The sequence below is a fragment of the Dipodomys spectabilis genome, unplaced genomic scaffold (genome assembly GCF_019054845.1).
Source record: "Dipodomys spectabilis isolate Male_0828 unplaced genomic scaffold, ASM1905484v1 ptg000163l, whole genome shotgun sequence".
Taxonomy (NCBI): Eukaryota; Metazoa; Chordata; class Mammalia; order Rodentia; family Heteromyidae; genus Dipodomys; species Dipodomys spectabilis.
The window spans coordinates 19,305,460-19,332,235 of record NW_024870840.1 but is presented as its reverse complement, the minus strand read 5'-3'; the positions used below and the strand labels follow the sequence as shown (position 1 = coordinate 19,332,235).

The 26,776-nt window shown below is 42.7% G+C and overlaps 1 protein-coding gene across 6 annotated transcripts in view; it reads left to right on the top strand.

The window, feature by feature from the left end:
- Positions 1–963: 963 nt before the first annotated feature.
- The window catches only part of Rbfox2 (RNA binding fox-1 homolog 2), a 245,672-nt gene continuing 219,859 nt past the window's right edge, over positions 964–26,776 (top strand). For all 6 annotated transcript variants that reach the window (XM_042693107.1, XM_042693105.1, XM_042693109.1 and 3 more), the window contains exon 1: positions 964–1,208. In XM_042693107.1, the coding sequence (XP_042549041.1) occupies positions 1,026–1,208 (183 nt within the window). In that variant the 5' untranslated portion in view covers positions 964–1,025. The remainder of the gene's footprint in view (positions 1,209–26,776) is intronic.

Below are 26,776 nucleotides of genomic sequence, written 5' to 3'. Positions count from 1 at the left end.
AACATCCGGTATTAAGATGATCAGGGATGTGGTAATAATTAATAGGCTAAAAGCTCTCAGAACTGGTTGGAGGAGTGCCTTCATTCCCCGCCTCCCATCTTGCGAGCCCCGATCTTCGTATCCGCTCCACGAGCACAGGTAGCCAGGTAGGTGAGCTCGGGTCACAAGTGCTCAGACCTCGCCCTGCAAGCGGGAGAAGAAAAATCTCAGGTCTCAGGACCTCTGGGGGCCCCGCCCCCTCCAGCCACCCGGGCCTGTGGGACCTTCCCGGGCCCAGGCCGGAGATTCCCGAGCCTTCCCGACTCCTTCCCGGCTTCCCTCGGGAGGCCGGCGCGAAGGCAGCGGAGACTGACGAGGGGCGCTGGCCCCGCCCCTCAAAAAGCCCCGCCCACCGCCGTGCCCCGCCCCTCTGGCCCCGTCCCTCCGCGGACTCAGCCGCCGCCGCCGCCCCCACGCCACAGCCTCCGGCGCGGGACCGAGTCCGACGTCCCGATCCCTCCCTCCTCCTTTCCCTCTCCCCGCCTTCCCGGTGCTGCCACTGTGGCGGGTCGGAGGATCCGGGCCAGTCAGCTCGCTCCTGCGGCGCGTCCCTCCTCCTTCCAAATAAACAGCCCACCCCACGCCTCGGGAGCTCGGACCGCCCCCTTCCTCCCGCGGCCGGCGTGTTGTGAGGGGCTGAGAGGGAGTGAGCGTCGCGGGCCGGCGGCGACCCGGGAGCGCGAGGGACGAGGAGGCGCGGCGGCCCGGTCGGTCTGGCGGACGGCGCGCGCGCACGTGTGTGTGTGTGTGTGAGGAGGCGGCCGTCGTGACTACCGGCGTCCCGCGCCCACGACCCTCAGGGCCGGCCGGCGGGCGGAGGAGCCGCGGCGCAACCTGAGGCGCCGGGCGGGCGCGCGCACGCACGCACGCACGCGGGGGGCGGGGCAGGCGCGCTCCCGCCTGTCGCGACAGTCGGGGCCGAGGCCCAGGGGGAGGTGGCCTGTCGCGGGTCGCCCGGCTCCCGGAGGCGAGGGGGGCACGGGCGGATGGCGGAAGGCGCTCAGACGCAGCAGCTGCCTCAGCTCGGACCCGGCGCCGCTGCCCGGGGCATGAAGCGGGAGTCGGAGCTGGAGCTGCCGGTTCCCGGAGCGGGAGGAGACGGAGCCGAGCCCGGCCTGAGCAAGCGGCCGCGCACCGAGGAGGCAGCGGCCGACGGCGGCGGGATGCAGGTGACCGCGCGGGACGGGCGCCCCGTTATCGCGGGGTGCGGGCGGGGCCCGAAGGGGCGGCCCCGGGGCTTCTGTCGTGGAGGGGGAGGAGCCTGCCGTGGAGCGGGAGGCACGCTTGAGGGGTCCCGGTGGGTTGGTGGGGATGGGAGGGGGCGGGCCGCGGCCTGGCTGAGAAGGTGGGCGAGCTCAGGCTTGGAAGCGAGGGCGTGCAGGGTCCCAGGGTCTCCAGGCGGGTCCTGGTTCCCGAGAGGACAAGGGGCAGCACGAGCGAATAGGTTTTGGGGGGAAAAAAACGAACACGATTGGGTTGCAGTCCATCTCTTCAAGTCCTTCCCCAGTTCCTTGGGAAATCGGGTCTTTTGGGACAGGGACCCCCACCAGGGGTCCTGGTGGGAAAGCTCCCATGAAAAGGGTACTTTGGGGGCAGCCGTGGGCGCTCGCTGGGATGGAGAATGAGAGACATTTGAAGAGGAGTTATGAAAAGGTTGAAAAAGGGGGAAAAAAAAAAACAAAAAACCTCGAGAGAGAGACCAAAGGGGATGTGGCTTAGATTGTGGGTTAAATCAGTTACACGAGGGAGGGTGAGGAGTGCACGGAGTTTGGTAGAGTGGGGATACCCTGGTGCTGTCTCATTAATTTTGTGACGTACGCTAATGAGTCTGAAGAGAGCACAAGCCATGTCCCTGCTGCACTTTCTCAATTGCATGCTACACCTCTAGGACACTTTGTGTCTCTTGAATGCCCTGGGGTATAGAAGAAAACTTTCTGTGGCTGTTAGTAGACTGGATTCTGAGTTGTGGACTCCAGGGATAAGCTAGCTAGTTAGGGTCTGGAATAGGCAAGGTATGGGGGATGTCAGGTAGAGTTTTTAGGATTTAGTCTGTGTTCAGAGAATATATACTGTGAAATGGTGAGAGGTACACCAAGCAGCAATTGTTCGTAGACATCTAATTCTCTTAGAATCCTAGAATGTTAGAGATAGAAGGGACCAGAGACATCATCATCTTTTGCAGGAATTCTTAACCTGCATAAAACTTGGAAGACTCTTATGAAGATCATTCCTGTGTCTTTTTGATGGAGAACAGTTAATACCCTTTAAAATCTTTGTTTTTTGGGGGGGAGTGGAGGAAGAACTCAACTCCCAGCATGTTTTAACCACTTCATTTTAAAGATAGGGAATTAAAAGTCCAGAAAAGACTAGTGACTTGCCTAAGGCTACCTAGTTAGCCAGTTGCACAACTAGGACTAGGAGCCTGGCCTTCTCATTCCTATTCCTGTGCTCTCTCCATTACACCAAGCTTGGAAATCTCTGCAGTGCTAAAAGACTTCCTGTGCTTTTCTGCCTGCTTCTCAAGGCACTCCCTGACTTCCTGTGTTAGAGTTGGAGCTGTACTAGGCCAGGCATGTTTGTTGTGTACCTCTTGGTCTTTGCTTGAGTCCACCGCTTCTTCTACTGTATAGGTAAAATGACCCTGTTGGTGTTTGTTTTTGAATTTTGTTTGCCTGCTATTATTCTCACTAGAAGAAGCAGAGGGATTGTGAGATGTAAAAGCTCAGGACCCTGGGAAAAAATGCAGAGGGGTACTGGGAGACTTCTGGTGAGGTGGTTAGCGTTGCATGGTAATGTGGGAGGACTGGCTGGAAGTGCTCCTGAGCATTCCTAGTAGGTGTGTTCCACCTGGCCTATACATATGTATTTATTAATTTTCTATCAGTCATAGTTAATAGTTAAACCTCCATCCTCTTCCCCTTTCTGCCTAGTGCTTATTCCTGATGGCCTTCAAACTGCTAAGGAGAGTGAAACTTGGAAAGGGAGCATTGTACAGAGGCTTGGGCATGCGCTGAAGTAGGAGTGTGTTAGGTCCCTTGGGTACAATTGGAGAATGTAGAACTGTCCCACAGAAGAGTCTTCCTTTTACCACTTGTATTTATGGATGTCTTCATTTTTCATTTTGCATATACCTGATGTAGTTTCATCATACCATGTCACAAACGTAAGAGCTCTCTTCTCTGCCTTTGACTAGTTATATTATCCTGGGGAAGGCCCTTGTTTTTGGGCCTTTACTTCCTACTTATAAGAATAAGTTGTCTTCAAAAAAATATGTCAAATTCCCTGTCTTGCACATAATCTAGGTGGAGAGAGAATTGGCTGAAAGGTTAAAAAGAATATGTGAGTATGTGTATATTTAATATTTATTTAACTAATGTTTAATGAACATCCAGACACTGTGTAACCCTAGGGGATACATTAATGAACAAAGAAAGATCCTATTCACATGAAAGTAACATTCTTTTTTGTCGATTGTAGGGCTTGAACTCAGGGCCTGGGCACTGTTCCTGAGCTTCTTTGTGCTCAAAGCTAGTGCTCTACCACTTGAGCCACAGTGCCACTTCTGGTTTTTGAGTGATTAATTGGAGATAAGAATCTCACAAGGACTTTTCTGCCCTGGCTGGCTTTGAACTGTGACCCTCAGATCTCAGCCTCCTAAGTCTTGCTAGGATTATGGGTGTGAGCCACTGGTGCAAAAGTAACATTCTAATGGGAAAGGATGTCTAATAAGCACACAAACAACTTTTATTAGGTGTTGATAGGCTAACAAGCAAACTTACGCAGGGAAAGGGACAGAGAATAATGAAGATGGTCAGGGAGGCCTTTGTACAGAACTTTGAGTGAAGTGAGGAGAGAGGATTCAGTCAGATAAGAGGAACCCAGATCATCAAGACATTGACACCTGTCTTCTGTGTGTTGTGGCTGGATCAGAACCTACTTGCCATTCTTAGGAGATGGTAACAGTTTGGTAATGGCTTAGGAATGCCTGTAAGCCCTGTGTAAGTAGCTTCATGTATTTTTGAATATGAGTTTGTCATAAAGCCTATTCTTACATCTTATATATCTGTCTTTGAAGCCTTTCCTGACAGTGGGGTTGACAGTGTTTGTACTCTACCCTTGCCTTCTGGTATATTCATATTTATGTCTCATCTTTTATTATTTCTTAATGACTTTGCTACTTTTATTTCCCTAATAACATCGTGAACTTCCACAAGATAGGAACTATATTTCGTTTGTGTTTATTCTTCAGAACACTTGACTGTTTTGATTTGAGTATATGGTGTGTGCTTGATTCATATTAAAACACAGTTGAAATTTACTGTTTACACATAGTAAGGGACTTTAAAAAATGATGAAAATAGGAGATGACGTTACTATAACAAATTTCTCTGGACCCTTTGAGTGCCAAAGGATTAATCCCCTTTTTACAGAACAAAATCATTTACTGGGGTTAATTTCCTAAGGCTGCTTACTAACTGGAGCTGCAACCCTAACCCTAAGCCTCAGATTCCAAAGCTGACCCCCCCCCCCCTCCCCCCCGGTTGGGTTGCAGCCACTAAGATTTTGGAGAAGATCATTACTTCCCAAAGTGGAGTCCCATGGAATCCCTGGTGCTTTGTGTTTATGAGCTTTAGGCTCAGACAAAACCTAAAGTAGAGAGAGGAAGGATTGGTGTGTTCAGTGCAGTGTACTGAAGCAATGAACAGAGAGAGTGAGCACAGGTATGAAAGAGTGGGGTAGAAATAGAGAATGGAGTAGAAGGAAAGAGTAATTCAATTTGGAAATTGATGAACAGTATGAGAAGTGTAGTTAGTTGTTGAAGAGGATACTTGGAAGTAGTTATTCTAACTTGGTAGACAGGTAATTGAGTTACATGTATAGATGTTGGAGATTCATCTCACTGGTATGTATTATTTTCCATCAGATATACTGAGGAATGAATTATTTTGGTCAACTTTTCTAACAATGTAAACAGCTATCAAAAATTCTGTTTTTGTGCAACTTTCTAGGAACTTGGCTGCTTGCTGCTATATTACTTATAGCTTTCAGCAAAATTCTTTATGGCAGTGAAAAGTTGATATGTGATTATTAAGTGGCCGAGTAATTACTTCTGACTGTAGTCGTTAGTCCAGTTCCCTGAGTCAGTTCTGCATTTGATCATAGTGGCTCATAGCTGAGAGACTCCTCTGGTCTCTAGGAAGTAGTTCTCCCGGGCAGGTTGGAGTTGCTTTGTGGATGTCATGTCCATTAATGTGGTTTGTCTTCCTATTTTCTCATTCTAGGTTTATTTCTTCCTAGGTGGATGTCTCTTTGTACCTCATTTGGGTTTTTAGTTCTTTAGCAGCATGCTGTTAGAGTTGTACAAACAATGCATTTCCTTTCATAAATATCTCACAAAAATTACTGAAATTTCTATCTCTGGCAGTCTTCTCATGCTGCAGCAATAAAAATACCATAGACTGGGTGTTGGAAATGACATTTATTTTTCCTAGTTTTGAGAAGTTGGCTAAGAAGTCTACAATTAATAGATCAACAGATTTGGTATGTGGCAAGAGGCTGCTTCCTGGCATGTAGATAGCTCCTGGTTGTGTGCTCTTATTGGCTTTTCCTCAGAGGAAGAGCAGTTGACTTTTTTTTTTTGATGGTAATTGGGTTTGAACTCAAGGCCTTGAGCTTGCTAGGCAAGTACTCTACCAATTAAACTATCTTTGAGCCCTTTTTCTTTATTTGTGCCTGTACTGGTACTTGAACTCAGAGGCTCACATTCTTGCTTGGCTTGTTCAATCGAGGTGGATGCTTTACCACACCTCCACTTTCCTCAGATCTTTTATACTTCAGTTTATTTTTCTTGATAGAGTCCTGTGCTTTTGCCAGGCTCAGAGTAGTCTCCTTCTGCCTCTGCCTTTGGAGTAGCTGGGATTATAGGTGTGCTTCTAACTTGTTTTGCCTGTTTTTCAAGATTGGGTGTCACATTTTTTTTCGGGGGGGGGGGTGGTGGGGGGGAAGAGGGCTGGTCTATCCTTGAATTTCAATCCTCCTGTCTTTAAATATTTTTTTAAAAAAATAATTGGTGCCAGTCTTAGGGCTTGAACTCAGGGCCTAGGGACTGTCCTCAAGGCTAGCTCCCTACTACTTGAGTCACAGCTCGACTTCCATTTTTTTGGTGCTTAATTGGGGATAATACTCTCATGGACTTTTCTGCTCAGGCTGGTTTCAAACTTTGATCCTCAGTTCTAATCCTCCTGAGTAGGTAAGGTTACAGGTATGAGTCACTGGTGCTCAGCCCAATCCTACTGTTTTTATAGGTGTGAACCACAACATATATTTACATAGTGCCCTTTCTGGGTGTTAAATTTAAGGTTTTGTGCTGCAGCTTGGCTTTTTTGCTCAAAGCTGGTGCTCTACCACTTGAGCAATACCTCTACTTTGAGAATTCTTGTAGGCGTACTTATCTCATAGTGTGGTTGTGTTTTTATGACTTCATCAAGTCTTAATTACCTCTCAAAGGCTCTATCTCACGTTAGGGATTAAAACTTGAACTCTATGAACTCTGAGAGTGGTAAATATTATAGCTGGAGAAATTGAGGGGTGGTCATATAAAAGTTGCTGATTTTTTTTAAGCTTCACATGGAAGCCTGGCAATGTAAAACTGGGAATATGTTTGAAAAGGAAAGCATCTGACATCAAAGTAGAATTATTTTTCAGAGTGACTCAGGTAATTAGCTTGAGTTGGATTTGTCTCCGTTTTCCATCTTCTAGCCACCTTGTCATTTTTTCTCTGTCACACTGACATGTGAACACAACAGAAGCCAACTTAACTTTCATTTTGTTATAAAGCAGACTGTGTAGACAGGCCTCAAGATTACAGGACTTTGGAGAAAGAAATCCAGCATACTACATAGTGTAAACAAGAACCATGCTAGTTAATCTTTAGTGTGACATCTCTCAGGGCTTCAAAGTTGGATACAAGGCTTTGATTATTTGCAGAAAGAATAAAGGCAATTACTTTAGTGAGTGGATTTGTTTGAAAATTTTTTGGTACATTTGTAAAGACAATATCATAAATATCTTTAATCTGGGCAAATGTGTGCTTCCTTTGGAGACAGAAGGGAAGAGCCAGGGAGATGAGAAAAGAAAATGGCAGTAATTGGAGCTTGAGCAGACAGATGGAGGCAGGCATGGCGGGTGCATTTGGTGTTTTAGGTGGCCCTTAGGAGTATTGGGTTTCTTATTCTTCTCTTCTCCAGCCCCAATATGAGCAGGCAGCTTACTTGGCTAAGGTTTCATTATCTAATCCATCACAGATCAGCTTGAATAAACTCATTGGCTGGTGCTGATCTAGTTAGGAGGGTAGCTCAAAGCTGCTTGAGCCGGGATTGGGACAAATCGGATCAGAACGGCCATGTGAATCCTGGACATATTATTGTAATGTTGGTTGGTAGAATAGTTTGGGAAATCATCCAAGACAAAATGAGTGAACAATTGACCATGGCCCTTTTCAGGCATTTTGGAGACCAGAGGGAATAAGTTTGGAAGATTAATTTTTCTGAAGTATAGCTAGATTGTCTTCATTATTTGAGCCTGAACATTTTTTTGGTCATTAATGCTCAGGAGTTACCTTTTGGGTTACATTTGGAGATTCTAGTTATGTTCTTAGTTGTGATTGACTTCTTAAGTGAGCCTTAATTTGAGACCATAAGACATGGGCTCTTTTGTGTATGTTTGTGTGTGTATGTGTGCTAGTATTTGGGATTAAACTCTGGGCTTCATGCTTTCTTGCTCATGGCTGGCACTTTATCACTTGAGCCATACCTTCAGTCTAGCATTTTGCTGATTAATTGGAAGTGGGGTTTTGCAAACTTTTCTGCTCGTGCTAGCTTTGAAACTATTCTCCAGGTCTCAGTCTATCAAGTAGCTAGAATTACAGACACGAGGCACTGGCTGGCTACCTCTTTTTTTTTTTTTAATAGATATTATTACTATTATGGGCAGTCTTAGTGTGTGAGCATACTTGTTGTCCGTATGTACTTCACATATGGTGAAGACAGTTTAGAGTTTCTCATGCTTGAATTTGAATCTTAGACAGCTGAACAGTCTATAGTGAGATATTGAACATCCCTGTGTTCTGTTCACACATCTGTGAAGTGAGAGAATTATATATACTCTTAGGAGCTACTGCAATCAGTAACTAAGAGTATTTCAAGTGTCTCTCATGGAACCCAGTGCCAAATGTTTATTTCTTGCTCTTCTTATATCCTGCTGTGTGGTACTGCTGTGTGGTAAGTTCTTGCTTACTGCTTGATCAGCATGGAGTGGTTAATGTGCTTCTGATTGATTAAGTGCCAGAGCTGGGAACTGTTAGAGATGAGCAGTGTGTTAAACTGAAACTGGGAAATGTCATTTACTTGCTATCCAAGGAGTAGAGGGGAGCGAACCAGTCATCAGGGTCTCTTGTTAGAGTGAGAGGAAGACCATCTCACTCTTTATTAAAGGAGTGAAAAGGCTACTGAAGAATTCCAGTCCTTGTACTGGGAAGGAGGGGGGGGGGGTATAAACTGACTGCTGTTTCAGGTTCTGTGAGATGCAAGAGAAGGGAAAAAGTTGCCTTTAAAATTTTTGTTTTATTGTTTAAATATGTTGCATAAAGCAAAGCCTGTAACCCTAGTTCTTAAGGGGGACCGAGATGTGAGGATCGTAGGTCAAAGCCAGCCCACACAAGAAAGTCCTGAGACTCTTACCTCCAATTAACCACCAAAAAGCCAGAAGAGGAGTTGTGGCTCAAGTGATAGAGCACTAGTCTTGGGCACAAAAGCCAAGGACAGTGCCCAAGCCCTGAGTTCAAGTAAAAGTTGCATCAAGAAGATGGTACTTTGCTCACGTTGGGAAATTGAGCAGGGATATTTGTGTGCTTTCTCTTTTCCGTCTCCTCAGACCTTTCAGACTGTTATGGGAGTGATCTATATGGAGATCGAATCTGTTACCTCTGGCTTAAAATCTTTTGAAAATTGGCATTTGACCTCAGGATGAAGTTTTTTTTGTTGTCCTACCAAGTCATTCAGACCTGACATCCTACATTTATTTCTAGCCCTATTTCTTTTTTTTTTATTGTGAAAATACTGTACAGAGGGGTTACAATTACATGGGCAAGATAATGAGTACATTTCTTATCAAGCATTGTTGCCTCCTCCTTTGTTTCCCTTTTCCATCCCTTCCCATCTCTCCCCCTCCCACCCCAAGCCCTATTTCTTTAGATACTTCCTTCCCATATTCATGTCCAAGAAGTTGTTTCTGAGAAATTCCAGTTTTCTTTCTGTTCCTTCTACTTGAAATGCCTGTACCTTTCCTCAGTCCCCCAACTCTTACCCCTTTTACCTCCCTCCTCCCACTTGTAAGATTTAGTCTTTAAAAAACCATTTGAAATGCCAGGTGCCTGTGGCTCACAGTTGTAATCCCAGCTACTCAAGAGGCTGAGATCTGAGGATTGTGGTTTGAAGCCAGCCCAGGCAGAAAAGTCCATGAAACTCTTATCTTCAATTAACCACCAGAAAACTAGAAGTGGTGCTGTGGCTCAAAGTAGTAGAGTGCAGCTTTGAGCTGAAAAAGCTCAGAGACAGCTCCGAGGCTCCTGAATTCAAGCCCTACAACTGACCAAAAGAAAGGGATGGGCACTGGTGGCTACTCAGGGGGCTGAGATCTGGGGATCGTGGTTCAAAGCCAGCCTTGGCAGGAAAGTCTGATCTCCAGTTAACCACAAGAAAACTGGAAGTGGTTCTGTGGCTCAAGTGGTAGAGCGCTATACTTGAACTGAAGAGCTGAGGGACAGCCCCCAGGCCCAGAGTTCAAGCCCCACTGCTGACTAAAAATAAAGTGTGAGAGACACACACACAGAGAAAGAGAGAGAGAACATTTGAAGCCTGGTGCACTGTAAATGCTTCTAATACACTTGTAATGCTAGGTGCTTGGGAGTTAAAGATTGAGGTCCAAGACCAGCCTAGGCATAAAGGTTTGTGACATCCATCATGTGCCTGTCACCTCCGTCTACAAAGGAAGCAGAATGGTTAGGCACAGTAGTATGTGCCTTCATCCCCATCAACCTGGTAGCACAAACAGGATGATTCCATCCCTGGGCAGCCTGGGAATAAAGCAAAAAGGGACCTAGAAAATTGAGTTATTGGTGTGACTTAGTGGTAGAGCACCTACAGGTTCTGAGTTTAATCCCCACCCCCTTCCCCCCCCCAAATGCACTCACACTCTTGTTTTCAAAAATGACACGTCAAGCTGGGTGCTGGGAGCTCATACCTATAGTCCTAACTACTCAGGAGGCTGAGATTTGAAGATTGTGGTTCAAAGCCAGCCCAGGCAGGAAAGTCCTTGAGATATCTGTTTCCAATTAACCACAGAAAAGCTAGAAGTGGAGATATGGCTCTAGTGGTAGGGTACTAGTTCTGAATGAAAAAGCTAAAGGACAGTGCCCAGACCCTGAGTTCAAGCACAAAATAAATGAAATGAATGTATGTATATGTATGCATATATGTATATGTGTATATGTACTATACATACTTATAAATACATATATACACATATGTATATATCATGTCTTAGTTGGGTTAGAGGACTTTTTTTTTTTGTCGGTCATGGGGCTTGAACTCTGGGCCTGTGTGCTGTCCCTCAGCAATTCAGCTCAAGGCAAGAGCTCTACCACTTGGGCCACAGTGCCACTTCCAGTTTTCTGATGGTTTATTGGCGATAAGAGTCTCACGTGCTTTCCTGCCCTGGCTGGCTTTGAACCATGATCCTCAGATCTCAGCCTCCTGAGTAGCTAAGATTATAGGCATGAGCCACCAGTGGTCAGCATGCTGGATTTTTTAGATTAACATTTATCAAATGTTTATCCCTTTACCACAGTCTAGATTGTGAAATCTCCTGATCCTTGGGAATCCATAGTCTTTTTTTTTTTTTTTTGGGTCCGTTCGTGGGGCCTGAATTCTGGGCTTGGGCGCTGTCCCTCAGCTCTTCAGCTCAAGGCTAGCGTTCTACCACTTGAGCCACAGTGCCACTTCCGGCTTTTTTCTTTTTGCTTATGTGGTGCTGAGGAATCAAACCCAGGGCCTCAGGCATGCAAGGCAAGCGCTCTACCACTGAGCCACCTTCTCAGCCCCGGAATCCATAGTCCTTAAGCACTATTTCTGGGCTGAGTAGTTGAAGAAAATCTCATTCTTGTTGAATTGAACTTTGCCTTCAGTTTCTCATTGGTGCCTGCAGATGGCTTCAATTGGGTTTTCACATTTTCCCTGAGGGGTCTGGCCTTTGGTCTGATTTCCAGCTTGTCATCTTGTGTAAAGACTTGAATGTTACCTGATCTTTCCATTGGTGTCAGGGTTAGAGGTAAAAGGAGGGCTTTCTGAATATAGAAACTGTGGTGGTAGTTGGGGGTGGGGGTGAGGTTTAACTTCCCAGTGTATTGGGTGGGCAACCTGATACTTAGTTTCCTGAGCTCAGATATTAATTGAGTGCATGTGTGTATATGTAGAAAGCTCCTTTGTGTTAGTACGGTTGAAGAAAAGAGACCCATACTTGTGAGAGGGGCTATTAGAGTTAACGTGTTCCAGATCATTGGAGCAATCTGTTGATCTACCTTTTTATAGTGCTGCTGAGTGATTCTGGAGTGTTGCAGTTCAGACATATTACTACCACTTGGAACTAGAATCGTTGGATCAACTATGGAGCTTAACCTTTCCTGTCTGGACCATTGAATTTTATCAGATATTATGAGAGATCCAGGAAAACTATCATGCCTGGGATACTTCATGCACAATACTATATAGTTTTCAGATCATGTTGATTATATATGAAAACAAGAAAGTTTGGTACAGTTCTTTTAATTTCAGCTTTGGAGGTAGATTGATAGAAGTATTTTATAAGCATTGTTTCTATTTCTTGTTCTTCCTTCATCCTTCACTTTCAGCTTCTGTTTCTGGCTCCTGTGTAATTCTGGCCTGTTCTCTAGTTTCATAACTTTCCTTGTAGGTGGAGTAGGGGCCTTCGTGGGGGAATGGTCATACTTTGTAGTGGTCTGGCATTTTAACTTGTGAATAGGAGAGAGGGTGGGGTAGGAAGGAAGGGTTGGTAGGGGAAAAACAAAGGAGGAGGCAACACTGTTGGATAAGAAATGTATGCATTACCTTGCTCATGTAACTGTAACCCCTTTGTGTAGTATTTTCACAATAAAAAATTAAAATAAAAAATTGTGAATAGAGCAAGTTCTAAGGAGGGATAAAAGGGAGCAGCCAGTAATATTTCTTTGTGACAGGTCCTAACAATGTGACACCTAGAAATTTCAGCTGAGTATTCATGATAAATGCCACTTAATAAGTAGATAAATCCTTGAATTGTCAAATGATAATGGTTGAGATACTGGTTAAAAACTATTTTCCCAAGGGAGGGAACCAAGCCTTTGTGGTTTAGACTTCCATTTGTGGTGTGTGTGTGTGTGTGTGTGTGTGTGTGTGTGTGTGTGTGTGTGTGTGTGTGTGTGTGTGTGTGTGTGTGTGTGTGTGTGTGTGTGTGTGTGTGTGTGTGTGTGTGTGTGTGTGTGTGTGTGTGTGTGTGTGTGTGTGTGTGTGTGTAGAGATCTCTACCCACCAGGTAACATTCTTGCATGTAGAATTTTTTTCTCCACGTAGATGCTGATTCTTGGTTTTCTCCTTAGTTAAGGAAAAGAGGTTTTGCCTTGGATGTTGGATATTTTATTCCAGGTATGTGGTTTTTGAAGAGGCACACTATTTTATTTTCTTCCTGGCTTCATTGATTTTGTCCAATTCTAATTGGAAATACCACAAGCAAATCATAATTTATTGTGAGGATGAGTGGGTGGTTGTGGGACTCTCTCAGCTCTGAGTGTTGGAATGGGGGCAGAAGAAATCCTAATAGAACTAAAAGGACTACAGACAGGGCCTGTGGCATCCCAGTGTGACCACCAGCTATTGGAACACTTAAGGAATAGTGTGGCTCATGGGAAAACTTTCCAACTGCTTTATTTTAAGCAGCTTTTTCCTCTGCAGATTGGCAGATGTTTGGAGGAGGGGGCACTGTGTGGTGACAGCCAGGATGTTTTCCAAAGCAGACCTGTATGGATTTAATTTAGGGATTAATTTCAGGAGTATGTGGCTTGTGCTAAGAAAAGTTATAGTTTTCTTAGAAGCTGTTGGAACTTATTGATGGGGGCCTTCTCTGTCTTGACCCCTTGTAACATGATTATGTTCATAGGCCATCCTCTCCTGGAGGTTTTTTAAAAGTTATTCTTACAGCCTGCAGTGTACCTGCCTGCATCCCATTATTCTTTCTCCCATTACTCCTCCTCCTCCCACCATGCTCTTTACCCTTCTCTTCCTTCTCTCATTTTTAAAACTTTTTACTTTTCCTTCTGTAGTTCAGTGTTCCATAAAAATTCCTGGGAAGACGATGGTAATTTTGGGTACGAGTCAGGGATTGTATATCTTTGTTTAGTTTTTCTCCTTATTTAGCTTCCACTCTGGGAAAGTGTTTATAGATGAGGTCACTTACCCCCTAATCAGACTGGCTTGTTCCCTGATCAGTCTGAATATGTGGCTTTGACATCTTTCACCTGCTGTTTCTTGGTTTCTACAGGATGGGATAGTAAGATTGTGTGATTTCAAAGCAAAAACTGGCAAAGTAGGAAGATGTTTTGTAGTGGCTCCCAGCACCCACAAAGCTTAACTCATTGGTTTGCACCTCATACACACTTTCAGGAACACTGGTGTTGTCAGTGGCTGGCACAATGGGTTGAGGACTTATTGGAACTTCAGGAAGTCTTCACAATGGCTGCCTCTCACCCTGGGAGTTTTGGCAAAGGGACTTCGTAGTACTTGCTTTGAAAGTATAAGCCAATTCTTTCTGAGAGGCAGAGTGGCAGCTTGTTTATAACAAGGCAGCAGTCAGTTAAGCAATCTATTTCATTATGTCTGGGTTGCTTTACTCATAGATTTTACTCCATGTTTTATAAGGTGCATTTGAACTCAGTCACTTTGTCTGGAAGTATAGCATAAGTGGTACAGTGCTTTCCTTGTATATACATAACCCTGTATTCAATCCCCAGTACCAAAATGGAGCTATGGAACTAGTCTTCACCAAATAAAGCTAAATCACAGTGCTAAGGACCTGAGTTCAAGTTCCAGTATTGGTACATAAACACAAAAAGAAATGGAGTCTTAAGGACTTCACTGCTTGGGTTAGCTTTGAAATGAGATTCTTCAGATTTCAGCCTCCTGAGTAGCTAGGACAGGTGTTAGCTACCAGTTTTCAGCTTGCTATATAGTCTTTTGTATCTTGCCTTTTGCTCTCACTATACCAGAGAGCCTCCCCTCCCCTGTCTTCTTTGTGATATTGGAGTTTGAACTTGGCCTACTATAAGAATTAGAAGAGGTTGGATACTAGTAGCTCATGCCCATAATCCTAGCTACGTGGGAGGCTGAGAATTAGAAATGGCTTGGGCTGTTGGAGTATCACATAGGAATGCTGATTCCAATCTGAAAGGAACTCAACAAGGCCAACTTTACTTCTGTGCAGAAGGGTGTGCTCTCAGCCAAAAATCTGGCAAGCCATCACACAGGGCCTGCAGGCCACACCCCTTGTTATCCCTAATGCAGCGGGTCCTCCCTCTCTGCTTGAATTCTCAGAGCTCAGATTTACAGTTTGCTCATGATTGGCTAGTTTGAAGAGGGTAGGATGTATTTAGTAGTCATTAAAAGATTGTGAGATTATTAACAGTATACAAGCAATCTCAAAACACACTCATACCCTCTGCTACTTCCTTGAAAAAATCTTAGGAGCCTCTTCCATTTTGGAACAATCAGTTAACACAAAAAACCTTTCATTTAAAAATTTTCTCTTTTCCTTTCTCTACTTGCTGATACTATCTTAGCAAATATAATCAACAAGAGCCAAGCTATTAGGCCAAAGCAGGAACTTTTAAGCAACCTACTTTGATAGAAAAGGAGCTTTTCTCAAAAGAGCTAGCCCTGGCAGAAAAATCTGCCAGACTCCATCTCCAGTTAACCAACAAAGTGTTGTAATGAAAGCATGGCTCAGGTGATAGAGAGCCAGCCATTAGCAGCAAGAGCATATGTCCATTGTTCAAGTCTAGTAGTGACACATGCATGTACATGCACATTCCCCTCCCTAAGAATTAAAAGAGATAAGATAGGTAATGTACTTATTCTAGGACTGACATGTAAGTGTTCATGTATACTAGCTGTGTTTTTGTTGTTGTTGTTGTTGTTATGACCTGGTTCTCTTCTACCCTAGTGCTTTTCAAATTCTTTATATGCAAAAATGGGTTCTTAGTTTGTAAAAATTTACTTTATTATTATAGAAGTGATCTACAGAGGGGTTACATTTACACAAGTCAGGTAATGAGTACATTTCCTTTCGTACAGTGTCATCTGTTCTCTCATTCTTTTTCTTTTTTTTTTTGTCAGTCATGGGGCTTGAACTCTGTGCCTGGGTGCTGTCCCTCAGCTCTTCAGCTCAAGGCGAGCGCTCTACCTCTTGAGCCATAGTGCCGCTTCCAGTTTTCTAGTGGTTTATTGGAGATCAGAGTCTCACGGACTTTTCTGCCCAGGCTGGCTTTGAACTGTGATCCTCAGATCTCAGCCTCCTGAGTAGCTAGGATTACAGGCGTGAGCCAGGTGTCCGGCTGTTCTCTCATTCTTTCCCAGTCCCTCCCTCCCTCCCATCTCCACCCACAAGTTGTATAGTTTACTTTCATCAATGTGCAGTGAGCTCCACTGCTGCACTTTTTCACTTGGGTTCTGTACCCCCCACCGTCCCGAAGATATACACATGAATACACTATATATAAGGTAAAGAAGACAGAATCATCAAAATCGAAAAAAGAAAGAAGTCTTTTGTTTTCTTATCTTGGGAGTTCATTTCACTATGTATATTATTTTATATACCTATAAAGAGGTGCTTAGGCATTGCATCTTTGTGATTCTCTCCTAAGAGTATCCTCTTTTGGTATCACTGTAATTTGTCATATCACAGTGCATTTTAGATCTAAACTTCTGCATATCATAGAGAACATGTGGCATTTGTCTCTCTGATCTTGGCTTACTTCACTTAACATAATTTGTTCTGGTTCCGTCCATCTCCCTGCAGATGACATTATTCTTTCTAATGGCTGTGTAAAATTCTATTGTATATTGGTGCTACATTTTTTGGATCCACTCATCTATTGTGGGACATCTGGGCTGTTTCCGTATCTGGGCTATGGTGAATAGTGTGGCAATGGATATGGATGTGGAGGTGTCCTTTTCATATCCTGGCTCATGAGGTTCATGGTAGATGCCTAAGAGTGGTATGGCTGGATTGTAGGGAAGGTTTCTGTTTAGCTTTTTGAGGAACCTCCAGACTGCTTTCCAGAGTGGTTGTACTAGTTTATATTCCCACCAGTGGTGCAGTAGTGTTACTTTTCCCCCACATCCCCACCAGCACTTGTTGTTTGAATTCAAAATGTTGGCCAATCTAACTGGGGTGAGATGAATCTCAGAGTTGTTTTGATTTGCATTTCCTTTATAGCCAGGGATGATGAGCATTTTCTCATGTATTTCTTTGCCATTCTTACCTCTTCTTCTGGTCTTACCTCTCCTTATCTCCCTTACCCATTTAGTGATTGGTTTATTAGGTTTGGGAGGGGTTAGTTTCTTGAGCTCCTTGTATACATTGGACATTAGGCCTTTGATGGTAAATATCTTTTCCCAATTGGTTGGCTGTTTTCCTAGTTTAGTAACTTTGTCCTTAGCTGTACAGAAACTTTTTATTTTGATCTGGTCCCACTTGTCAAGTCTCTTTCCTATCTGTTGTACCCCTGGGACTCTATTTAAGAAGATTCTGCCTAGACCTGTAAGTTCTAATGTTTCTCCTACTCGCAGTAGTTTCAGAGTTTAAGATCTGACATTGAGGACTTTGATATACTTTGAATTGATTAGTTCATAACAAGCAGGGATCCACTTTTAGTTTTCTGCATATAGCTGCTCAGTTTTTCCAACATCAGTTGTTGAAGAGGCTATTTTTCCCCACTATATGTCTTAGGCTCCCTTATCAAATATGAGATAACCGTAAGTATCTCATTTTTTATTTCTGGATCTTCTATTCCATTGACCTTTGGATCTATTTTTGTGCCAGTATACCAAACTGTTTTTGTTATTATGGCTCTGTATTAGAGTTTGAAGTCTGATATTGTGATAGCACCCGCATTGCTTCTTTTGCATAGAACTGCTTTGGCTATTCTAGGTCTTTTGTTGTTCCAAATGAATTTTTGAATTGTTTTCTCTATCTCAGTAAAGAACATCATTAGTTTTAATTTTCAGCCCCTTTGTTAGTGCCAGGGATATATTGTAATAACTCAGGAAATGTTTGTTGAAAAAAGTTGACCAACTTTTACATATTTCTAAAATCTCCATACTTGTTTTTTTTTTTTTGGTCAGTTGTGGGGCTTGAACTCTGGGACTGGGCACTGTCTTTCAGCTCTTCACCTCAAGGCGAGTGCTCTACCACTTGAGCTACAGCGCTACTTCCTCCATACTTGTTTTTGTTTTTGTTTTGGGTCCAGTCATGGGGCCTGAACTCTGGGCCTGGGTGCTGTTCCTCAGCATTTAGCTCAAGGCTAGCACTCTACCACTTGAGCCACAGCGCCACTTCCGGCTTTTTTCTTTTTGCTTATGTGGTGCTGAGGAATCGAACCCAGGGCCTCAGGCATGCAAGGCAAGTGCTCTACCACTGAGCCACCTTCCCAGCCCCTTATTTTTGTTTTTGTAATCACGTTTCCAGATATGAGACATGGTGACTAAAACATAATACTCAATAATTGAGTTTATGTTATTTTTTATTTTTATTTTATTTGTGTGTGTGCATGTACTGGAGCTTGAACTCAGGGCCTAGGTGCTGTCCCTTAGCTTTTTCACTCAAGACTGGTGCTGTACAACTTGACCCACAGCTCCACTTCCTGCTTTTTGTTGGTTAAGAGTCTCAAGGACTTTTCTGCCAGGCTGGCTTCCAACCAAGAACCTCAGATTTCAGCTACTTGAGTAGCTAGGATTACAGGCATGAGTTACCAGTGCATGGCTTATGGTATGTTTTATAGTTTATAAATTGATTCCCTACAGCATCCTAAAAATCAGGTGAGTTTTCTGCCTGTTTATCCAGTGCTGGTCCTGGAGGCTTGAACTTTGGGGCCTGGGCACTATTCCTTAGATTTTTTTTGTGTGTGTGTTCAAGTCTAGTGCTTTATTACTGAGCCACAGTTTTTCTGGCTTTTGGTGGTTAATTGGAGATGAGAGTCTCCCAGCCTTTTCAGCCTAGGCTGGTTTTGAACTATGATCCTCAGATATTAGCCTTCTGAGTAGGTAGGATTATAGGTCCAAGCCATTGGTGTCTGGCTATTTGTTTCATTTTTGTGCTTGCAAATTATCTCATTGCTAATTTTATTGTTGATTGAATAATGGATCAATGGTAAATCAGTCAATAGACTATGAGGAGGGAGGGTAGTATAAAATCATCAGACTTGAATGCATCCGGGGAGTTATATGGTCCAGATAACTTTGGTCCAGATAACTTTAGGGGAAATAGTTGATGTACTAATATTTTAGAGAGAAGCTATCTCAGGATCTCAGGCAGAGAGAGAGAGAGAGAGAGAGAGAGAGAGAGAGAGAGAGAGAGAGAGAGAGAGAGAGAGGGAGGACAGTAAGGTCAAATATTTGACTATAGGGGCTCAGGAGAATTCATTTCTTAGCCTTTCTTTGCTATCTGGTATGATCTCTCTCTCTCTCTCTCTCTCTCTCTCTCTCTCTCTCTCTCTCTCTCTCTCTCCCCCTCTTGTAGAGTTTTATTCCCTTTACATTTTTTAAGCATTTAAAGAATAAAATGTTCCTGCCTTCTTCTAGTGACCCTTTTCTCCTGGGAGCTAACCAGTGTGGTTGGTTACCTGCTATCCTTCCAGTGATAGTTCTTATGTAGTGTTTCCTTCACCTCTTTTAACAACTCACATGACAGTATTAATACATGTGCTTTTTTTGTAGTTTACTCCCCCCTCCCGCCCCCCCCCCCCCCCCATTTGGAGATTATTTTCATATCAGTTTGATTTTCTCTGTTTGTTAGCTTTTTGGACTGAATATTTTGTTCTGCTCTCCTGAGACATCCATATCAAAATGTCTCTGATATGGGTGAGCAATTAGAACCAGACCTAATAGTATATAGTATGACTCTGTATTTTTATTCAACCATGGAATCACAAGTTCAGAGACATCTGTGTCTGTACCTTTACATAAAAACACTATAAATTCTTGACCGATGATACTTTAAGAGATGTCTGAGTGCAAGATAAGTACCCACAGCTTTTTTCCTGCTTCATCTAGCTGCTCTAGGCTGTCTTTGTACTAGTAGGGCACATTGTGGGTCAGATATCCTGTTTGTCATCGAGTTAGTTGTTAATGATACTCAGGATCTGCCTTCAGCCATTGCACATAGAATCTAGCTGTAGTGTGATTTTATTCAGTATGACAGCTTGTATATCAGGCATATCCCAAGTGCCTAGGTTAATCTTTATTGCTTGTTACTGCTGTCAGAGGTTGTTCAGTGAACCAAGTTTGGTGCTGAATTGTGAGAGAAGGGTTTAGTTCATAGTAGGTGTTCCTGTCTTAGCAGTCATTACTGCCATTAGCTGAGTATAGCATGTTTTGGAATATGTCCTCTTTGTCTCTGAGACTTGAAGGGAAATAAGGAGATATAATTTACAAAAATAAGGCATTACCTTTGTTTCTCTAATTTGGATTTAGTCACACAATTAAGAGTTCAAACTCAGGCTTGATTTTTAGCTTATCTTCACAGACTTCTACATTTGAAGATAGGAAAGAGCCCTGTGGTTTTAGAATTGGTTTCTGCAGTAGATATTTCTGTCTAAGAAATGTAGAAGAGGCAGCATTCCACCTGTTTGGAGAATTAGAATGAGGCCATTGCAGGTGTGCTGAATACTCAGTCCAGTCTCACCCTATAGTCTCTGTGGCCCCAAGGTTCCACTGTGGGCTAAGACTTAGAACTGCTTAGTTTTCTGGCCTCAGTCACAGAGGTTAGTGCTTCTGCCCTGTGTAGTGAATGGAAGCAGGCAGGGCACCAGGTGCTGTGTTGTTTTACCTATGGCTTTTTCCTTCACACCTGGTATAGGGTTTCCAGGCATTTGTGCAACCTGATAGCAGAAAGCACTGGTGGTAGCAGTGGAGAGATGGGTTGCCAGGTGGCTCAGGTTACTTCATGATCCTGATAAGAGCCATTGGCACAGGATGATGGCTCCTAGTGGTTGGGCATATATTGTCAATGTATCTAGCTAAAATGCTGGTGTGGGTCTCTGTAATGTCTCAGGAACTGAAAATGAGAGAGATGGCCAACATTTCCAGAAAAACAGCACACATTTGAGGCTTAGGAAATGGTAACACAAAGAGGAAGAAATACCAACAGGGGAAATGGGCAGTACAGATCTGAGGAATAGAAAATATTTTTTAAAAGATTATACTTCTCACCCTAAAACCTATGGTGGATATGGTGACTTTAATTTGAATTGGAACAGTGACATATGTATATAAATAATTTTAATGTGATGCTGCAGTTGTGGGTGGAGGTAATCACAGAATATATATTAATGTGTAGGGCTTTTGTAAATGCTCTGGGTATACCTCTACCAGAGCAATTACCACACTATATTAAAATACTGGGTTAAGAGGACCCATTCAGTAGGGCTGGAAACATGGCCCTGTGAAGAACACCTGCCTAGCAAACATGAGGTTTTTGAGTTCTAACTGTAGTGCTATCAAATAAAAAAGGACCTATTCTGGTATCAGCTTGCCTAGGTTCAAACTCTATTTCTATATCTATTTAGCTGTATGTCTTCTGGGCACCATATTTTTCTGTGCTTCAGTTTTTTTGTTTGTAAAATGGGGATGATAATTTCTACTTCACAAGGTTATTGTGTTAAATGAGTTAACTCAGTGCAGATAAGGCAAGTGCTGTTTTAAGTTTTACCTTTTGTTATGGTGATGATTATAGCTCAAAGTTGGGATACCTGAGACCATGGCAAACATGCTGACCAGAGGCCTGCTGAGTTCATTGTTTATTGTATTCTCCCAAAGAGTTTTAGCATTAAGTGTGCCAGGTGCTGCACTTCAGCATCTGAGTAAAATGTGAATTTGCTGTGAAAAAGCTTAGTGTGGGGGAAGCTTTGGTGTCCTATAGTAGTTTCAGAGAAGGAATCTTTCTGTTTTTTAATTTTTAAAATTATTACAATAAAGGTGATATGCAGAGGGGTTACAGTTACATAAGTCAGGTAAAGAGTACATTTCTTTTTGGACAATGTAACCTCTTCCCTTGCTCTCTCTCAGTTTTTCTGTCCCTTCTCTACCCACAAGTTGTCTAGTTCATTTTCAACATAGTATCTAGTGAGTACCACTGCTACATTTGTTTACTCTTTGTCCCTCCATTTCTGTGCCTCCCCTTACCCTCTCCAAGACAGATAAATGAACAAACAAGACTAAAATGAAAACAGCAACAAAGGAAAAACCTTTTGTTTCCATTTCCTAGAGTTAATATCGATTAGTATTATTTTGTATGATCAGATGTACATAGGTATTGAGCCTTTGTGTTTTTCTCCTAAGCAAAGAAGAATCTTGCTGTTCTTTGGAAAGGCATTTTGAAGATAGATCATATACTTTACCATAGGGAGGAAAGTACATAACTATTTCAGTAAGGCATGAATCTTTCCTGCTTTTTAAAAAACTTAGGAGAAAGTATTGTAAATCAAAATCTACCTAGCTATCTTTTTATTCTTTCTTCTCTCTCAAAGAAAAAATGCTAATATTTTAGGCACTTTTTATTCCTTCTTACAAAGAAGAATTGCTAATATTTTAAGCACTTTAATTCTGTATTGGAAGTAAATCTCAAATTGTATAAAAACTCATTTTTTTCTTGGTGTTTATCCATTTAAGAACACTTGAATGCTTATGACATGCTAAACACTGCTAGATTCTAGAGTTAGAGTGTTAAAGGCTTGTTCTTCTGAGATTTAGGTTATTAGAGGAGACTTACAGAATAGCTGCCATGTATTAGAATATTTGAAAACACAGTGTATAGGTAAGTGTATAAATAGAGAAAACTATAAATAGGTAGTCATATTGCTTGTGGAGGTGAAAAGTGACATGACTTCCATGAAGAGCTACTGAAGATTATCTATTAAAATGTAAAATACACATATTTTTGACTTATTAGTATAATTTCCAGGAATTTATCTTGCAAATGCTCTTGCATCTATGTGGAAAAATATACACTATAGCATTATTTGAAACAGTAGAAGACAGAAAATGTAAGTATATCTCCACGTTCACTACTCTTTGCCAGGACATGCATGACTCCTGTGGCAGTGATTGATTCTGGAGAGGAACACTGAGTGATGCAAGAGTGTGATGAAGACTTACTTTTTATTGTATAGCTTTTGTTTCTTTGGAGTTTTGCATTATAGTGGTCTCCTCTTATTTGCAGAGGATATATTCCAAGACCCTCAGTAGATACTTGACACTATGGACAGTATGGAACACACACACACACACACACACACACACACACACACACACACACACACACACACACACACACTTGTTAAAGTTCAGTTTACAAATTAGGCAGAGTGGGCTGGAAAGGTGGCTCAGTGGTAGAGCGCTTGCCTTGCATGCCTCAGCACCACATAGCAGAAAGAAAAAAGCTGGAAGTGGCGCTGTGGCTCAAGCGGTAGAGTGCTAGCCTTGAGCTGAAGAGCTGAGGGACAACGCCCAGGCCCAGAGTTCAGGCCCCATGACTGGACCCAAAAAAACCCAAACCAAAACAAAACAAAAACAAAAAAACAAATTAGGCAGAGTAAGAGATGATTAACTACTACAGTGGTTATGCTGAAATAAATGACTTGTACTTTGGGGGTCATTATTACAGGTTTAATTGAACACAAGTCCTGTGATACTGTGAGTCAGTCTGTAGCTGAGAGGGCTGCTGACTACCAGGTGGGTAGCATATACAGAACAGATATACTGGGCAAAGAAGGACTCGGGTTTCAAGTGGAAGACAAGACAGAGCAGGATGGTGGGAGATTTCATCAGACTTCTTGGTGTCATGTGCAATTCAAAACTTATCAATTATATCTGGAATTTTCTGTTTGATATTTTTAAACTGACTGAATGTAACCGAAACTGCACAAAGTGAAATGGTAGATAAATGAGGACTAATATACATGCATGGGCTGGGAAAGTGGCTCAGTCTAGAGCATTTTGTAGCATTTCTAAGGTTCCTAGCAGGGCAAAAAAAGAAAATTCATTCAGTTTACATGGGAATAAGTACAGAATATGAACCTTAAACTTGCTAATTTTCATAGAAATAAGTAAAGTTGTAGATTGGCGCAGAATTGTATTATTTCTGCTTACCACAAACAGAAAATAGAACTTGTGGTAGTATATGGGCATTTTAATTTTACTTTTTTTTTTTTTTGCTGGGAACTCTGGGCCTGGGCACTGACCCTGAGCTGCTTTTGCTCAAGGCTAGCACTCTTGAGCACAGCGCCTCTTCTGCCTTTTTCTGTGTCTGTGGTACTGAGAAATCGAACCCAGGGCTTCACTAAACCACATTCCCAGCCCCATTACATTTTAAAAATAGGTACAAGAATAGCTTTTATTTATATTTATGTACTTTATATTATATAGTTATAAATACTGACATATTTATAAGCTATGTTTTATTTGTCATTAACTAAAAATGCTGATGATCAGGAATGATAAATGTAGAGATGATTAAACATGGAAAGTAGTGCTAGAAAATGCAAAGTGTTGGGGCTGGGAATGTGGCTTAGTGGTAGAGTGCTGGCCTAGCATGTATGAAACCCTGGGTTCATTCCTTAGTATCACATAAAAAATAAATAAAATAAATTAAAAGGGAAAATGCAAAGTGTTGAATGTGCATACAGCATGACACATCCAACATTATAGTTACATTATAGGGCCAAGTACAAATCATGAAGTGGGTTGAGAAGTAACAGTGAGTCAGAACTATTGCCATGAGCTTCCAGGATTCTTAAGACATGTTACTTAGATACTTTTCATGTTGGAACTTTCTGAACAAATGGATGTGGGAGCACCCCTCACTCCTGAAGCAAACTTGAAGGTAAATAGAGGCGTGTCTATACCTGATAGATTTGAGGAGCATGGTGTTTGTGTGGGAGTAGAGTACAGGGGGATTCTTACCCAGATGGGCATGGGCACAGGATAACTTTCTACAGATGTTATTGTTGACTACTGACAGAGGGAACAGGGGCTAGGTAGGCAAAGGAGAGGAAGGACAGTCAATTCACATGAAAGCAATACCATGTCCAAGAACAGGGAAGGAGTTCTTATGCAGGTGTGTCAGTAGGATTGGAATGGAAGGTTGGTAGGCTGGAAGTATCCCCAAAGTATGTTTGATAGACAGTCTGTCCTTGTGATGGCTAAAAGTTAGCTGTGCTCATGATGACTATCCTTTATATCCATCATTGTACAAGGCTGGCTGGATCTGGTGGTTGGATTATCCTACCACTCAAGGAACATCTTAGAGTGGTGATGGCATAGTAACTCTGCCTTTGTTCAGTGGGAGACTTGTCCTAGCATGTACAAGTCACCATTACCAATACCGCAGGCTAAACATGTAAAGCAAAGTAAACACAAACTGAAAAGGAAGAGAAAGTGAGAGAGAATAAAGAAAACCTGCATTCGGTTATGTTGATACATGTAGTTATGCTCCTTCCATCAGGTTACTCACTTTCTTTTTCTCAGCTGTCTTCATCCCGAAGAAATTTTCCCTCTATGTGGAATCAGAATTTGAGAGCCACATGGAGACAATTTGAACTTGATTTTCTGTTTAATTGTATTTGAATTTATGTGAAGCACTTTCTACTGTGCAGGCATGAATTTTGCTTTTGCTAGCATGGAATGCTGCAGCAACATTTTGTCTAGTTGAAAAACCTGTGAGTGTTTAAGTGCTTAATCACTGTAGTATACCGAGTAGGTAGCAGGTAGGCAAATGTTTTTGTTTTTGTTTTTTGGTCGGTCATGGGGCTTGAACTCTGGGCCTGGGCGCTGTCCCTGTGCTCTTCAGCTCAAGGCGAGCGCTCTACCACTTGAGCTAAAGCGCCACTTCGGTTTTCTAGTGGTTTATTGGAGATGAGTCTCATGGACTTTCCTCCCTGGGCTGGCTTTGAACTGAGATCCTTAGATCTCAGCCTCCTGAGTAGCTAGGATTACAGGCGTGAGCCACCGGCACCCGGCAAGTGCTAAGTTTTATATGTCCTGTATAAACCAATTTTGGTTCCTGCACCTTAAAGAGAAAGCATTTCCTTTGAAGCTGAAATGTTCTGTTCTTTGAATCCACCCAGAGACAAAGTATTCTAGACAAAAAATACTTGAACTAAACCTGGTCAGATGCTTCTGAGCTATGAGAGAAGGACTGAAATAAGCATTTTCAGCTAAAAATAATTTTGTTCATAGGTTACCAAAAATGGCCGACTAGAAATCATTTTAGGATACTTGTCTAAGCTGTTGTAAGCCAAAGGTCAAGAAAAAAGTTTAGAATACATTTTCAGAAACAGTTGGCTCTATTTTGCTAAAACTTTTGCCAAGCTGCTTATTCTATAATTACCTTATGAGACCAAAGCTGGAGAAAGATACTATGCCTCAGATTCATCCTGTCTAGTGACTTCTTTAATGGATCATGTATGTGACCTGTCTTTTTTCTTCCTCCTCCTCCTCCTCCTCCTCCTCCTCCTCCTCCTCCTCCTCCTCCTCCTCCTCCTCCTCCTCCTCCTCCTCCTCCTCCTCCTCCTCCTTCCTCCTTCCTTCTTCCTCCTTCCTCCTTCCTCCTTCCTCCTCTTCTTTTTGGTTGATCGTGGCGCTTGAACTCTGGGCTTGGGCATTGTCCCTCAGCTCTTCAGCTCAAGGCAAGCCTCTACCACTTGAGCCACAGCACCACTTCTAGTTTTCTGCTGGCTAATTTGAGATAAGAGCCTCATGGACTTTTCCTGCTTGGGCTGGCTTTGAATTGCAGTCATCAGATCTCAGCCTCCTGAGCAGCTAGGATTACAGGAGTAAGCCACCAGCACCCTAACTAGGGTTAAGTGAAAATGAGATACTTAATTCTAAAGTTTTTGTACAGTTGCCTTGCCCTGGTTAATATTATAGTCCCTGTCTTCTATGGAAGAGCATTTTCCCCACTCAGGTCAGGGAATCGAACCCCAGGGCCCCGTGTATGTTAGGCAAGTACTCTAGCACTGGACTATACCCCTGGCTTGCAGAGCAGGTTTATACTTTCAGAATATTTGTCAGTCTCCAGAGGCCAGGTGATCAGTCTTTAGCATGTGGAATTGCCATCAGTACTCTGGCATCCTGTTAAAGTAGTTTTCTGCATCTTACTGAATTGTTGGATTAAAATCATTTTTTATAGGCAACACAGTATGGTCAGTTGTCATTGGAATTTATATTTATGCCTTCCAAAATTCTCCATATGCTTTAATGGTATGAAGGATCTCTATGGTACCACATGGGGTAGCCTTAAGAAGGTAGAGAGGTAAGTTGATTTTCCTTGAGGTTGCTTAGGAGCAGAGACTGAACTG